Raw genomic sequence first — 15,849 nt, 5'->3', positions numbered from 1 at the left:
AGCCCATGCCTCGATATCCTTTTTGGATTCCTTGTCCAGCGCCATCATGGGCTGTTGGGCGATGTTGGCGAATGGGGCGGATGTCATGGTGGGGAGAGACTGCATATAAAGTCTAAGCGAACAGGCATCAAACGAGTGAATACGTCATTTTCTTTATTCAGAAAAGGAGATAAAGGAAAGGAAAGGAAGGAAAGGAAGAGAAGGAAGAGAAGGAAGAGAAGGAAGAGAAGGAAGAGAAGGAAGAGAAGGAAGAGAAGAAAATAGCAGCTGGATCTAATTTTAGCATGCGTGAAGCAGCTATTCGTAAATTGAAAACAACGCCGTAAAATGCACCCTGCCACCCAGGATATCCCAGACACCATATATGAGAAGCAAATAACAAAATCAGTTCAAATATCTTCAACGAAAAGCCCTTGGAAACATGAGCTGCATAATCTGCGCCATGCCCGGGTCAACAAAATCCTCTGGGGCACTCTCAGTCACCATCCTCGACTTACGCACAGCAACCGCTTTTGGCCCTTCCTTGCAAATATCGCAAGCATAGTCACACGGAGACGAGTTCTCCTCTGACTTTACAACTCCATTCCCAGAGTTATCCCAATTCGCACGGAGCCTCTCAAGCTCGTAGTCCCCAAAAAGCTCCATGATCATCTCATGTCTGCATCGATGCGTCGTCTCACAATACCGTACTACCTTTGAGAAACTTTCAAGTTGCGCTTGGAGATTCGCTTGGGATGTGGCCTTCTTTATCCCGCGATTCGGGGCGTCCTGCGCTGTTCGCTTGAGTCGGTCGTTCATCCTCTCTCGTTCCTGTGCGTTATAGTAGACAATCGACGCAGCGGCTCGACCATCACGTCCTGCACGACCAGATTCCTGCACGAAGCTTTCAAAGCTCTTAGGTGGAGTCCAGTGCACCACAAACCGGACGCAGGGGTTATCAATCCCCATGCCAAAGGCCGTCGTCGCGACGATAATGGAGAAGCTTGGTGGTGGTTTATCTGGTTCCTGCGGTTCGGATGCTGGAAACGGTCGTGGGGAAGTCCACATTGCCTGGATATTCGTTCGTTCTTCCGCAGTGAAACCGGCATGGTATGCTACTGCGTTGATGCGGCCGTTGCTGGAGTGGGTGAGGGCATTGGCGACTTCTTCTGCGGCTTTGCGGAAGCAAACATAGACGATTCCGGATATTGGGGGGAGATTTGTGGTATTTGGGCGTAATCTTTCCTTGCGGCGGGCGTCGATGGAAAGGAGCCATGAGATGAGGTTGTTTACTTGAAATGGCTCGGCTACCAACGGGTCGCCGGCGTAGTCTTCGAGGTATTTGACTTCGTAGTGGATGTTGGGTCGTGCAGAGGGCGTGTTGAATATTTCCATCTGCTCAGCGTTCAGCCCAAGCAAGCTGATAATATCAGCACGGACTCGTGGCGTCGCCGTCGCTGTAACAGCTGTAATTGAAACAACTGGATCCTTCAAGGTAGTCTTAAACCACGAAAGCTCCTTATACGCTGGGCGAAAGTCATGGCCCCATTCACTGATACAGTGAGCTTCATCGATGGCAACCCGCATAAGTTGCCCTTGAGCATGAACGGTCTGCAAAGTCCGCCGGAACGTCTGCGTCTGACATAGTTCTGGAGTCACATAAAGCAGACGGGCTCTGGGGTGCCCCGAGAGAAGATCTTCAGTGATCTTACGTCGCTCGAATACTGGTGTTGTGGAGTTGATTGTCGCCACTGCTACTCCGATGGCTTGGAGGGCATTGACTTGATCTGCCTATGGTTCAATCAATACCTTGCATAGCATGTCAAATACGGCAGCCGCGGGACTTACCATCAACGCAAGTAAAGGACACACAACAACCGTGACTATTCAACACAAATCAAGGAATTCACATTACATCTCAGTTAATGTCCATCATCAAGAGATCGATTAAGGATAACCAACCGCCATGACTGACCACAGCAGGCAACTGAAAGCACAAACTCTTCCCGAACGATGTGGACGCTTGTAGAAATATATCATGGCCCTCAACTGCAGCCGTAATCACTTCTCGCTGAAGGGGTCTGTCAAATATATCAGCTTTTTACTCAGTCTCGAGTGCTTGTATGTACGAGGTGGGGGGGCGCTTACCGGAACGAATTCTTGCGAAAAACTCGATGCAGGTAGAAATCTAAGTCCACTGTGCGACGCTTGAGCGCACCGGGTGCCATCTCTGCGTCATTGGTCGTGATCAGGACGTGTGGACATGAACATGTTGCTGTGGTTTGGGTCGACGCGGGAGACGCTGCGAAAGGTACGCGATATCACGTGATTTTGTAAGGACGACGACACTATGCTGTCAATGATATAGCCAATTGGGCCAGTTTTCATTGTTATAGCTTCAATAGAACAGATAAATAGAAGATTGCTCCTTAAGGATATAGAGCATCTCAGCAATGTGATATGGGTCAGCTGCCGGAGATGTATATCTGCAACATCGGACCTTACAAGAATACTGCAGTGAAATAACTCGTAGAACATCATTTTTACCAAAGGGTATATATAACACAGGTCTATCGTAATATACAAAGAGTTGAAGACCCCTCAGTGCACGCCCCCGATTCGATTCAATTGCCTCTCCAGTTCTTCCCTCACCACAATCACATCCTGCATCTTGCGCTTCTCGGGTTGCCAAATACGCTCAAGCTTCATCCAAACGTCCATGACTTCGTCAGGACCGCAACAGGTGCCAAAGGCGCGGAGAATTGCGATGTTCATCCGACGGCCGAGGAATACACCGTTTTCGATCCGGCGTTCTAGCTCCTCCAGTTCATCTTGTTGGGGCTCCTGTTGGACGCGGGTTGGAGTGCCGAAAAGCTCATCCACGTCTACCTCGATATCTTCAAAGCTGTCGCTAGTCGTACCAAGCTCGTCGTCTTCCTCTTCGCCTGGGTTCTCTTCTATCTGCGGCTCCGAGTTTTGGGTTTGGCCTCCTTCAGACTCAACATTTGCACTTAGGGTGGCCGATGGTAGTGCTGTATAAAACCCACTTGATCCGTCATCTGTTGGACGCTTCGGCTTCAATGCCGTGGCTGCAGCCGTGCTTGCGAGTGGGTTCTCCCAGACAATATTTCGTGTTTGTGGAAGAAAGCGCTCTTCCATTCTGTGCTTGGACTCATGAAGAGCACGAAGGAAAGCTCTCCATGCCTCCTGCAACCGTTCAGCGGACCAAGCCTTTCTTCGGCGCCCGTGTTGCGCAAAGCCTTCGAAAAGCAACAGGTATATCATGCCGCGAGGAGGAACTGCGAATGTGTTCTCCATGTCTGCCAGGACCGACATGAAGCCTGGCAAATCACCCGACTCGTGGGCGTGAAATTTGAGGAAGACGTGGAAAGTGCGTGTATCTGGAGTCATGGGTAATGCGTCCTGGAGCGCATCATAATGTTCGGGGAGCTTGATTTTTAGTAGCATAGAAAACTTGAGGAGACGAGTTAATTTCTGAGCTCTTTTGCGGTAAATGTTGAACTCCGAAGACAACGTCGGTGAATGATGGTTTTTCCCATCGACGAGATGCTTCTGCGTAGTCGCCTGCGCTTGCATCATGCGAAGATACAATAGTTCTGCAGTCTTTACCTGCCCGGCTCGGATGAAGGAGGCCAACAGACAGTTGAGAACCATAGTGTCCACGAATTCTCCGCTATCCACAAATTCGTTGTAAGTACGGCGAATGCCCTCGAAGTCTTGCCGCAACCCATGGTAGTAGATCATGGTGACCTTCCCACAGCGGTCAAAACCAAGACCACGCTTTCTCATTTCCGCTACTAACCGATCCGCCACAGTAAATTGGCCAGCTTTGATAGAAACGTCGAATAATGTGTTGAAGGCAACATGATCTGATTTGATGCCAGCCACATGCTCCATTTGCTGCCATACCCCAATCGCTCTTATCAGGTCATGCTTCTTCACTCTACCGGCTGCACGGCCAGCCAGGTGAATAGCAGAAGTCCATAGGGAACGGGACATAGGGAGGCCGGATGAGATCATATCTTCCACCAACGCAAGATAACGGCGAGCATCAACCCAGCGGCGTTCTGGGGGTCTTGAAAAACGTCGTAAAAGCTCACCGCGTGTCCGTTTTGAGAAGTAGGACACACCAGGAGAGGGGACATCCCTGTAGAGTCGAAAGATATACTGGTTCGATTTCTCCTCCTGCCAGAGTGCCGTAGCCAGATCTCTCACTGATGGAATACCAACGCGACTCCGTTTACTTGTATTTCTATGCATATTCCTCCAACGCTTGAGGATCTTTAAACGCCGAATTTTCCGCGGGTTAACCGTATTATCTCGAGACACAGTGTCGACTGCCTCTTCCCAGTTCAGACTTTCCCCGAAAGCTGCATGGTATAGTTCCGAAGTAGCCGTGTATTTTTCTGCCGCTGGAGTCAACCTTCGAGTGCGGGGTTTGATTGGATGGATCGATATATTCGAAGTCGATGAATCCGACCCAGAATCGAGTGAGGTGGTACTTTCATCGGGAAGTGTGCTATTTTGTTCATTCGAGGAGGTTGGCGTATCGGTTGAATCCTGATCAGGTCGATCTGGCGGCTGATGTGGTGGACTGTCATTCAAGTCTTTCTCCCGGTCCCACTCTGCTTCCTCATGACTCTCCCCAAGTGAAGGATCTTGCTCCGCTGGCCGTTTTCTCGAGCTATCCTCATCGTGGCCCCAATCCTTTACACTCTGCGCAACCCCACTGCTGAACATCCGCTGCGTTCTTGAACAATGTACTCCCAGTCTCTCTACCGGTGATCTTAGACAGTTCAGATATTTCCTTGACGATGACGATGGCGACAATTGCCTCTTGCCAGCCACACTCCAGCCATGCCACCTTGGTACACTATTCGTCGACCCCATGCATATTGTAGATATCCTTTTCCCCCGAGGAGAATGCTCATGGCAAAAACTCGCTATCACCAGGGAGCTGACGAAAACGTCTGCTATTGAAGCAACTGTCGGCCGTGGACGTCTGGGACTGAATCTTCTGATCGAGGCATTGTGGGACGAGGGTTCTGGTTGAGGCATCGAACTGGACTTAGTAAACAGTTTTCGCTTCGGCCCCTGGGACAAAGGGGCCCGCGGGTTCGACGCGCTTTGAGATCTATTGGGATGAGGCATGAGGCGGCAGACATCGTGGCATTGGGTCAACCATGCATGTCCAACAAAAATCTCGAGGCAGCTTGACGAGAGCAGGGCAAGCTGCTCTCCAAGCAGACGGCGGAGGGGCGCTAAGTAGCAGAAAAAAAAAAATAAGCAAAACAAGCCGGACCAGCAAATAATTGACCAAATCAAAGACACAGCTGAGGGGAAATTGGTGTTAGTGGTTGAATTATCGCGAGGACTTGGTCTCTGTTTCTTTCTGCTTTGCGGAGCCCGCTGTCTTGGCCAATCGGAGGCGGGTATTGTCAATCCGCTTTTTCACGGCGACCACACTCTTTTGATACGACGGACTTCGGACTGACTGACTCCACGGCCTCGCTCGCAGCGCAGCGCAGAGGAGAAATTGTGTCTATTGTTTGATAGCAAAGGCTCTACTGATATTGTATTCTACGCGTGTTGTTCTATTTTAACCAAACCAGCCCGTGAACCAGCCTTTTACCCCTCCCACGCCCCCCGAACAGCCATGGGCAAACTCAACCTCACAGCCCTTCGGGTGCGGCAGACGGCCATCAACCAAGCAGCAGCCGGCAAGATCAAGAAAATTCCGCAATGGGTCGATGTAGTGGGCGATATCCCTCCAGCGCAGGTTCTCGTGCGGAACCAACCACCACAACACCAGCTCTTCCGGCAGCGAATCAAGACCGATCGCGAAACTCTCGAGCCAAAAGTTGTTTTCCAAACTCAGGAAAAGAGAGTGAAACCGAAGAAAGCTAGTCGTCTATTCCAACCCGTCGAGATTAAATTCGAAGAAGACCAGCTGCGAAAGGAGTTTTACCGGGACCACCCTTGGGAACTTGCGAGACCCCGCGTCCTTGTCGAAACTTCCGGCAAAGACTTTGAGAAACACAATTGGGGACGGCTCCAGCAGCCAGGGAAGAAATTGGATGGTGAAAGGTGTGTATAGTCATTCCCTTCCTTTCCGGGAAGATGCTTCCTTCCCTTGACCTTGATACTATTGCTTGTGGCCCTACTAACTCTCATTCCCCCAAAATAGTGTGGTCCAACGCCAACTGTGGCTTCTGAATAACACCCCCGATATAACAAAGACCGAAGCTTACGACATTGCCCGCCGTGAATTCTACCAACTCCGCTTGCAAGAAGACATCGAACGACGGGTTGCTGCGGAAGAGGCTGAAGCAACCGGCGCCGAATTCGGACCTAATATGCTTTCTTTGGGTATGGAATTGGAGGACAAGGAATTCGAGCGCTGGAAGGAGTGGGCCCAGATGGAAGCTCAGCTCTTGAACCAGAAAGCAGCGTCCTTTAGCGGTGCCCCGGAGAGTGCGGAGAGCGAGGATACAGCTGCTTTGGACGAAGGCGTGGAAGAGGGAGCTGCAGTGACCGCGGAGCCTACACCTCGACGTAGTCTTCTTTGATGCGTTAATAGTACTTGGTTTATATGGGTTGGTTATGTCCTGGGAGTCGGATACCAGACGCACTGTGGCACATGTATACTATTAGATTTTTCTTATTTTTTTCTTTTCTTTGGTTGTTATGATATGATGCCAAAATGTATAAAAGGGTAAAAATCGGGGTACTTTCACTTTCACCACTTTTTTCTCTCAAACAATACAAATGCAACCATCTATTCAAACATTTCCAATCTACAATACTCAATAATTCCATACAATTCCATAGCTTATTCTCTGTTTTCTTCGAATTCCTTTTTGATACAAGAGTGTAGTGACAGCGGCTACCGGCCAATCAAAGAGCCGCAACCCTGTCTCTCGTCCTCCCTGAACCAGAAAAAGAGATACTGTCCAACACCTCCTCCACGGCCTGAATAGGACTGGATTCCTATTATTCCCCTTGAACTATTCCGTCGTTTATCGCCGCTTCGATTCCGTCCTCGTTGCTTCGGCTGCAGAATTCCCTTCCTTTTCGATCGGGTCGGCGCTGGTCTCGCGGCTCCGTGTTTGGCGTCAAGTCCCTTCAGCAATAGTGCATTCTGACCACCACATCTCATGAGCTTTAGTTGATAAACTGATCTGTCATGACACTTGGGGTGTTTCCGACACACGACTCGATACGGCATATTACTGTTCTGGAACGAAACTCGCCCATCCCCCCCCGAGCACTGACGTGACTGTCCGGACTTTGTTTTGCGCCTCAGGACCGACTCCGAGTCTCTGCACGGATCGCAATCCCATCTCATCGCACTCGGCCGGTGTACACGTCGATATCTTCGCTGTTTTTCAGTCATCTGATAATGCTCTATTTCGATCCTTCTCCGTACCCCGTGGAATTTCTTTCCGTTTGAATGGTTCGTTCGGAGCGAACAACGGTTCATAATAATATCGGGTGATACACATCGGCAGGCCTTTGTCTTTTTATTTTTATTTTTATTTTATTTTTTATTATTTTACTCCGTTTGTCTGCCAAAGCCAGCGCGATCGACAATGCTTTCTACAATGGTTCGTCCGGAGGACACGATTAGGGTACCCCGTCTATACCATGGCAATGAGGAGGATACCGGAAGCAGAGGAACGCCAGAACCGAATATCCCCCCTCTTTCTTCCACCAACGATGGCCAACCCAAAAGTGAATCAGAAACGTCACAAGGCAATGGACACATGGGCGAAAGTGGTAATAGGACCAGCGGCAGCGCGAGACCTCACCCAGGCCCTAAGCTGCTTTCGCAAGAGGAGACCACTGAAATTACCCGTCGTGCAGTGGAGAATGGGATCCAAGAGACCAAGCGTTCGCTGGCCGGAAACGAGGCTGTCAGTGACGTTGTTAAGCCAAAACTGACGATCGATCTGGGCCATTCGAATATTGTCCGTATTCCCGAACCAGTGGTCGATATCATCAAAGATGAAGTTGAAAGGTGGGTCTGTTTCAGTGCTCCCTAAAATACGACGAACTCCAATCGAGTAAGACATGCGTGGAGACCTAGGACTAACTAGTAGCAGACTCTCACTGTCGAATAATCATATCTTTCACATCCCTTTCCGTTTCTCAGAGTGCTCCCACCTACGATACCTTAATATTCGAGCAAACAATTTTCGGGAGTTCCCAAAAGGAGTACGGCGCCTGCCATTCGATGATTGACACTGGCCAATACTAACATCTGGCACTAGGTGTACAAATTGCCACTCCTGGAAATCCTGGACATCAGCCGAAACAAGATCAGCCATTTACCGGAAGAAATCAAGAAGTTGAACTCCCTACGCGTCTTGTCGGTGATGCAAAATCGTCTCGAAGATTTACCTCTTGGACTATCAGAAATGAGCAAGCTCCAGATCTTGAAAGTCGCCGGGAATCCGTTAAAGGCCCCTTTGCGACAAGCGTTGGAGGACTCAGAGACGGTAATCGCACCTTCGATGTCTGATAATGAAAAAGAAGTTGCAGTAACTGCGGAGCTGAAACGGTTCATGAAAACACGGCAACTGGACACCACCCTAGAGGTGGAAGGTCACGGCGAGCCAAGGTACGGCGTCTGGTTTAATAAAACGTGCGGGCTAGATGACTGAACTATTCCCCAGTGACGCAGTACTCGAGACCCCCAAGCCCGTCAAGCGTGGACTAAACAGTCGTTTCCCTGTCATCCCGAGCACTGGTGACGGTGCCTCTGGTCCTAGGTCACCTTCACTATCACGGCCCCCGCCAATCCCTATCAAGTCACATTATCGTATTGCTTCTGGGCAGACTCCCTACCAAAGCGGCGTACTCCAGCGCCCGGGAATCAATCCTATACCAGCCAATGAACGCAATCGGAGTAACAGTGAGGGAATCATACAAGCCTCGATAGCTGCCCGCAGCAAACGCATGGGCGTCGTCAATCGGAAAAATACGGATTTGGGTACCTTGGATGAGACGCGTCCATATCGAAACAGTCACTTCCGTGGGCTTAGTCACGGCTCTCTTCTCAAAACAAGACCGTCTGGGGCCGCGGCTGGCGGTAATTCATCGAGTCCAAGCAGTCCCAAGGAACGGAGACGACTGAGGGACGGTTTCGTCAATAGAATGTCGAGCTTGCCAGAACACAAAGGCGAAAAGGAAACGCCAGATCCTATCATTGAAGGTGCCAAAGGCATACTATTCGCACTCTTCCAGGTCCAGTCGCACGTGTCTGCTTTGATTAATGTGATCAAACGGGACGACTCTCGAAGGAACAGTCTTGAAATCGTCTTCTACAACGCGTCTACTCATGTGGACCGACTCAACGAGGCTCTTGAAGGCGTGGAAAACCCAGAGGATACGGACGTGGCGAAACTGTCCAATGAGACGGTTAGGCGCGAGTGCGAAACTTGCATAATGGCCTACACGCACGTTGCTATGCAGCTGCGCAATAGCCTAGACAAGATTATCGCCAACGGAGACGCGCGTTATGTTCGTTCCTTGATGCTTATGGTGTACGGGGGTGTGTGCGAACTACGAAATGCCTGCATGGGCTTAGGAGTGCCCCTAGGAACTCGCAAGCGAGTATCATCGATCAAACCACCTATACCAGAAATCAACAAAGAGAGTGCCAGTGTCACCTCAGACCGCTTCCCTGGACCAACAATGATATCAACAAGGGATCGAGCTCCGTCAGTGCGCCGATTCCGCAGCGACACTACTATCCAGCGTCCTCAGTTTGCAAATGGACCAATACCAGGGCCAGGCAATTTCCAGTCTACGGTCAGCTCACCAGGCTTTGCTCCCCCTTCATTTAGCTTCGGATCGCGCAGCCGGTCGAGTAGCAGATCCAACCTTATTAATACATCAGTACCCTCGTCCCTTGCGACACCACGCTCGGGCGAATCGTTCCCACCGATTCCTAGCTCAGTCGTGCCGCGGATAAACCCAATGACGGGACTAGATGAAATTGAGGAAGAACGGATATTCGAGAAGATTTTCCACCAGCTCACCGCAGCATACACTGCCTCTCTTCAAGCATTACCCTTGGCCCGTCGTCAGTTTATGAGATGCCTAGAGGTTGCAGAGCATGCACGAGAGCCCCAGGGAATACAGATGTTATGGAACAACCTCATTCGTCGATGCCGCGTGTGCTTAGAAGTTTCAGAAGCGCTTGGCCTACGCCTTTCGAACATGAAGGTCAAAGAGCCAGGCGGTGGAATGCGCAACCAGCGCGAATTCTGGCAGCTGTGCAAGACATTCATGCATTCATTCGTCGATCTTGTAACCGACATGCGCGAGATCAGAAGCATGCAACTCCTCCCTCCCGACATCGTCATAATCCTCCGCCCAGTTCAACGCGCAAGCAGGGAAGCCGGCCGATTGATAGAGGCATCCCCTTGGTCGTATCTCGCAGATATGGCCGCGAACAACGGACCGGGGAATATCTACGGACCACCATTGCAAGGACAGCATCAAGGGTCCGTTTCTAACCCAAGTGGTTTTGGAATGGGCTCGCCTCCGTCTCTTCCCCTCCCGGCGACTCCATTGAGTGCGGCGCTTGGTCCTGCTGCGCAAGCCACTGTGCCTTCTACACCGGCCAGTGCGTATAGTGATAAATTCTTCGAGGGAGACGTGTTTCAGCGAGCCGACTCGTTGCTTTCTATGCCAAACCAGGCACCGTTCTTCCGTCGGTGATGCTACCGTCTAATTTCCCTTTTCCATTACCTAAAACATGTGCAACAACTCGTGCTTTCATGTCTTCCTATGTCAGCAAATGACATGTGTATGAGGTGGATTCATCTCAGATACAAGGAAACACAAAGCCCAAATTATGGATGATGATTTATTGAGAACTGATATGTACACAACCTCATGACCTGTTTTTCTTTTCAGTTTGTTCGTTTTCTCTTTTGTCTGGGATTGATGGGGCAAGGAATACAAGGTCATGGAAGGGATTTAGCAAGGATGGAGTATGGTATTTGTTTTCCCCTTTCTAGTTCTTTGCATAGCGGATGGGTAATAGAAAATAAAATATTAAACTTAGTCGTTATTTCCATGCCTTGAAAATGTAGGAGCTTCCTCCCATCCACAGCATTCATTTTACAACCAGCACAACCAATCAAAAACAAAACCATCTATAAAACCCAAAAAAATCTAAGCAACAACAACATCCCTAACAAACGCAAACATCTCTCTCCCCTTCTTCGCAAAAACACTATGCCCTGCCCCATGGAAGAAATGATAACTCAACCCGCGCTCCTCTCCCCAAGTCCCCACCACAGACTTATCCTCACTCTTCTTCCCATCATCCGGTCTAGCATCATCACTGTAGAACACCTTCGACGGCTCCTCCGCGAACCCCTGCGCGCCGTTCCAGGTCATGTTTTGCAGAACGAGTTCTGTGCCGAAGTGGTTGAGCAGAAAGTCGTTTTCGCCGGAGTACACGTGCACCGCAGTGCTGCCGCTATTGAGGATTGAAGAGAGGATGGAAAATGTAGGTGGTATCGGGATGGTGAATGTTTCGGATAGAGCTAAGGTTGCGAGGATAGCATTGCTGCAGGCGGAGTAATGGGCCGGCGAGTCTGTCGATGGAGGGGGGGATGTTGAGTGCTGTTTGGACGTCTGCGCGGCCGAAGTACTTCGCGAGGATAGGGAACGTGCTGATTTTGTCGCAGCCGTCGTTGATGTCATACTGGCTGAAGCAATTGGTCTTGGTGTAGAGGTAGTTCACGGCTGTGTTGAAGGTTGCACAGGAGCCGAGGCAGTCTGTTTCATTCAGTATGGAGGATAATACACCGTCTGCGTCGGTTGCGTGTGGGTAGCAGTCTGCTCCGTTGATGAGCTCGTCTGAGCCTTTCAGGGTGTAGAGGTTATCTGGGTTTCCGGGGATAGGGATCTGGCCGGATTTCGGGGGGGAGGTGTTTAGTTTTTGAACGATTTTGTCGAAGCCACATTCCTCGCTTCCTTCGGTGAAGGCTGAGATGATGTCGTCGGGGATCTGGAGGGCGGATTTTTGGGATTCGAGGTATTTCCCGACAGTCACGGAGGACATGGCTGCGGGGTCTCCTATCGTGGGATCGCCCATGGACAGGGAAGCGAGGTCTAGCGGGAAGGACCCTTGGTTCTCGATGATGGCGGATGCGAAGTAGGGGATGTAGAAGCCTGCATAGGACTCTCCGATTAGGTGTACGCGTTTCGGAACAGCCTGGGCCGCCGTTGAGCCAGACTAGTCTTGTCAGCTTGCATATCTTTGGAGGTTGGTGTTGAGTCGACTAACTGATAAGATTGTCATCGTACGTAGAATCCTCAGCCTCGACAAGCCAAAAGAACAACGAGTTACCGTCCTCCATATCCGGAACAGAAAGCCATCCAGCCCAGCTGGGCGGCAAAGAAGGAGCCCCGGGAAGCGAATGGACTTCGAACTGGGAGATGCTCGAAGGTGTCTGGTCAACCCGGGCCGCCAGCGACGCCGGGATTGTCCACAGGGCGTGGAATCTGGATAGGAACATGGCGATATTCATGTAGTCTGCTGTACCGTTTCGGTATGAAAACGCAGCTTGGAAAGAACTTGGTAAGATTCTGTCCGTTTTCGATAAAATTTCTCCAATCCATGATGCAGGAACGCGGATTAAAGTAGTCTGTAGGTGCTTCTTTCACCACGTGGGAGGCGTTGGGGTTTCAGGGTGCTGATTATTGAGGGCTATCCGAATCTTGACCTCAATAGCGGCGGCTTATTGAGCCGGAGGGCCAAGGTGAATAAATTGGCTTCATGTTGCAGAGGTCGCAAAGGCAATGAAATGAACTGAGTATCTTTTTATTGTCAGTATCATGGATATCAATAGTAATTGATGGATTTCAACCCTTTGAGTTGCTATTCTAGATATGGCGTTGTAGTGGTCGTAGTCGGGCTTTCCGGTACGGCTTCCACCCAACTGTGATAAAGTCGGGAAAGTAGTTATATCAATATCTATCATCTTTTCGCTTCTGGTTTTATACAAATGCATTTAATATAAATATATAGTTACGACGTACCCCTGAGACTACAGAATTGTCGTAGTAGAAGCTGGTCATGTGATTGTAGGGTATAGGGCTAGGACCATAACGGCTTTCTCATCGACTATCGACGACTTCGACCTTCATCATCATTGTCTTCCTAGGGTTTGACATCGTTGTCCATTGTTTCCCTCGATCTGGTGGCAATCCGGGTACGAAACAGTTTGCTAGACGATCATCCACCTGCATACGATCGCAGCCTGAAGCGTAGCCAACGCAGTGATTTCAGTTAGGCATGCAGCATTCCCCAGGACAACCTTGTTTTCTTGCCCAGTATGCGTCCAGTATGCCCAAAATCGAAGCAAGCATTGTACCGCCACCATTATGCAGCTTGCCCTGTCCAATTGCACTAGTTAGTTAACGCTTCTCTGCTGCAGCCTCGCGGATAAGGCGAAACGCGAGCATCGTGGCGAAAAGAACCATCGCAATGGAGCTGAATAGCAATGACTCGCCATGTACTGTTGAAAGTGAGGCGCCAAGCATAATCATGTCTCGAGTCTTTCAGCTGCCACTCTTTATGCATCTTGCATGGACTGTACGACATTGATATAGAAGTCAGACCACATGATACATCGTGTCGCTGGGCTTTGCCGGGACAACGAGACAGCAATCAGAGTCAGATGCCAAGAAACATGAGGCTAGAGGGGGGAAATAAAAAAAAGAGATGAATGCGCGTACTGCCGTCCGTGCCTATGCGGACCGCAGGGCCTTAGGTTCAAAACAAACGAGCTCCTGCTTCTGCTCGTGTCGACTGACTCGGACGCACGGAGACAGCACTGAGTACAGAATCCATCCCGCGCGTCCTTGACTCCGTATAGTACTCCGTACACGGGTCGTAATCGCCTCGTTGCGGTGCAGATGTTTTTATCTCGGCAGAGTAGCCGGATGGGCGTCTTGATTTTTAATAATACACTAATCTAGATGCGGAATAGTGCCCAATCGTCCAATACCTGCCATACAGAGACAGCATTCCTTTGTTTTCTGTGCTACGGTGAGATGACAAAGTTTCAAGCCACATCTACAGACTACGTGGTACCCGGGCGATATCCTGCATAGATGACGGAACCGGCCCTACCGGGAGGCAGTATGGGGTCGATGGATATCCCGACCATGCTTCAAATTCCCACCAATAACGCTTTGCCGGAGTATAACCTTCGAATAGAGCCCTGTATGGAGTAAGGATTCGACGGCGAGGGTTTCATGACGTCGTACTTTAGATAGGTCTAATCTGTCGTTTTATCTGATATCGCACTGTGCTTGTACAAGTATACAGGCGGGGCAACGCAGGGGAGTGTTGTTTGGAGTGGACTCGGCGAATTAGCTTCTTTTCGGCGCCGTCGCCGTTTGACTCTTGCGCGTGTGTCGAAGCCTAATCAGTGGACAGGAACAGAGAATATCCCATTTGTTTTGCGTACGAAGCAACGTCGGAATAATCAGGCCGGAATCAGCAACACGCCTGCCCTGGTCATAGAGTCGGTATGCTGGCGAAAGTACACTGATTATAGCTCTTCAGGCGGTATCCTAACTTATACATCAGAAACAAGATCTCGGTGTAGGTATACACCCAGGTTCTTTCCACCAATGACTATTCCGGGAGGGCTTTCAGAGTCAAGATCAGATGGCTTAGAACATCGATCTGTCTCAGAGGTGTCAAGGCAGGATTGGATTTGCCGTTCATAGGCGGAATGCCTATGGTCGGGGCGTTAAGGATATTATCATCTTATAAGCTATGAGATAGTTATACAAGTAGAGACTCGATGAAGCATCTCAAAAATCCATGGAGACTGGGTGTTTAAAAAATAGAGTAGAGGTCGATCTCTAATTTAGCCTATTGACCTCGGCCGATGAGTACGGAGTAGAACCACAGGAGTATGGGGCAAATACCACGCACCACGCCGTATGAGCAGTAAGAAATAAACTCGACAAGCAAGGACGAGGAATCATAAGATCCGTTGCACGAGTGTTGATTGACCAAACGGAGTGCTTTGCCGTCGTTTTCGGCTCCCCGATCGAGAATACACCGGTTGAGTTTGAAAGATCCTTGGATCGGGGGGACCACGGAGTACTTCTTTGAGTCTATACAAGTACAAGTATGCTATCCAGAGACCTGCAGCCCGAGTACACCGTACGCAGGGAGAGTAATAATTGTCATCCTGCAGAACGATAATGCTCAAATCCGGAAATGGACAGATTCCGACTGCAAAAGACGACGGTCGCATTGGACGGAGTAGAGTAGCATCACTTCTGCGCCTGAATCGCGGGTGGTTTAAGTAGTTCCGCAAGCGTCTCAAACAGCCTCACTTTTTATGGGCGATCCCCGATGTTGGTTCCCCCATTCCGCCGTTCTCGACAAACACTACAGGTATACAGAGTACTACAGGTACGGATACTGTTGTTACTACAGAGATCTATGCTACTGTTTAAGCAGTGTCTCAATCGCAAGCAACCTTGCAGCCTCCGAACGCATCCTGAATGATGGTGTATATGAAGTAGACATGGCCATCCTGACTCTCTTGCCGCTTCTGTTAGTTGTTGCTGCTGAATTGATTGGGCTACTACCGGAGGGATTCCATTGTTGTTATTTCCCTCTATTATTAAAGTGTGTTGTTTGTCCCTACTACTACTACTGCATCTCATTGAGCACCAGTCGCCTCGTGCTTCTTACCGTGTTTAAATTAAAGAGAAAAAAAAGTTTCCTCCTTTGATCGCTTTTCAGTGGCACTTTCTTTCTTTTTTTTTTTTTTTTTTTTTTTTTTTTTT

General features: G+C 49.7%; 5 protein-coding genes across 5 annotated transcripts; 2 read left to right on the top strand and 3 right to left on the bottom strand.

Annotated features, from left to right (window-relative positions):
* Positions 1-399: 399 nt before the first annotated feature.
* Positions 400-2,207, bottom strand: ASPGLDRAFT_23097 (putative RecQ family helicase RecQ; the record flags this gene model as incomplete). The annotated part of the gene is made up of 4 exons (XM_022543243.1): positions 400-1,770; positions 1,828-1,862; positions 1,942-2,060; positions 2,128-2,207. 4 exons carry the CDS (start codon positions 2,205-2,207, stop codon positions 400-402), a joined length of 1,605 nt encoding a protein of 534 aa, XP_022403736.1.
* Positions 2,208-2,504: 297 nt separating this feature from the next.
* ASPGLDRAFT_43521 (pentatricopeptide repeat protein) lies at positions 2,505-5,310 on the bottom strand. Its single transcript, XM_022545836.1, has one exon. The coding sequence runs from the start codon at positions 5,149-5,151 to the stop codon at positions 2,581-2,583; it is 2,571 nt and encodes an 856-aa protein (XP_022403735.1). The 5' UTR covers positions 5,152-5,310; the 3' UTR covers positions 2,505-2,580.
* Positions 5,311-5,486: 176 nt separating this feature from the next.
* Positions 5,487-6,776, top strand: rsm25 (mitochondrial 37S ribosomal protein mS23). The gene is made up of 2 exons (XM_022545835.1): positions 5,487-6,087; positions 6,188-6,776. The coding sequence occupies exons 1-2, from the start codon at positions 5,657-5,659 to the stop codon at positions 6,567-6,569; spliced, it is 813 nt and encodes a 270-aa protein (XP_022403734.1). The 5' UTR covers positions 5,487-5,656; the 3' UTR covers positions 6,570-6,776.
* An 828-nt stretch (positions 6,777-7,604) lies between these two features.
* Positions 7,605-10,731, top strand: ASPGLDRAFT_32777 (putative cell morphogenesis protein Sog2; the record flags this gene model as incomplete). Its single annotated transcript, XM_022544222.1, has 4 exons — positions 7,605-8,020; positions 8,106-8,217; positions 8,274-8,623; positions 8,679-10,731. 4 exons carry the CDS (start codon positions 7,605-7,607, stop codon positions 10,729-10,731), a joined length of 2,931 nt encoding a protein of 976 aa, XP_022403733.1.
* Positions 10,732-11,079: 348 nt separating this feature from the next.
* On the bottom strand, positions 11,080-12,557 carry cp9 (putative serine carboxypeptidase; the record flags this gene model as incomplete). Its single annotated transcript, XM_022550043.1, has 3 exons — positions 11,080-11,500; positions 11,676-12,198; positions 12,314-12,557. 3 exons carry the CDS (start codon positions 12,555-12,557, stop codon positions 11,191-11,193), a joined length of 1,077 nt encoding a protein of 358 aa, XP_022403732.1. The 3' UTR covers positions 11,080-11,190.
* Between the last annotated feature and the right edge of the window lie 3,292 nt (positions 12,558-15,849).

Source organism: Aspergillus glaucus (genome assembly GCF_001890805.1).
Source record: "Aspergillus glaucus CBS 516.65 unplaced genomic scaffold ASPGLscaffold_4, whole genome shotgun sequence".
Lineage (NCBI taxonomy): Eukaryota > Fungi > Ascomycota > Eurotiomycetes > Eurotiales > Aspergillaceae > Aspergillus > Aspergillus glaucus.
The sequence above is the reverse complement of the archived record's forward strand: the minus strand, read 5'-3'. Positions and strand labels throughout refer to the sequence as shown.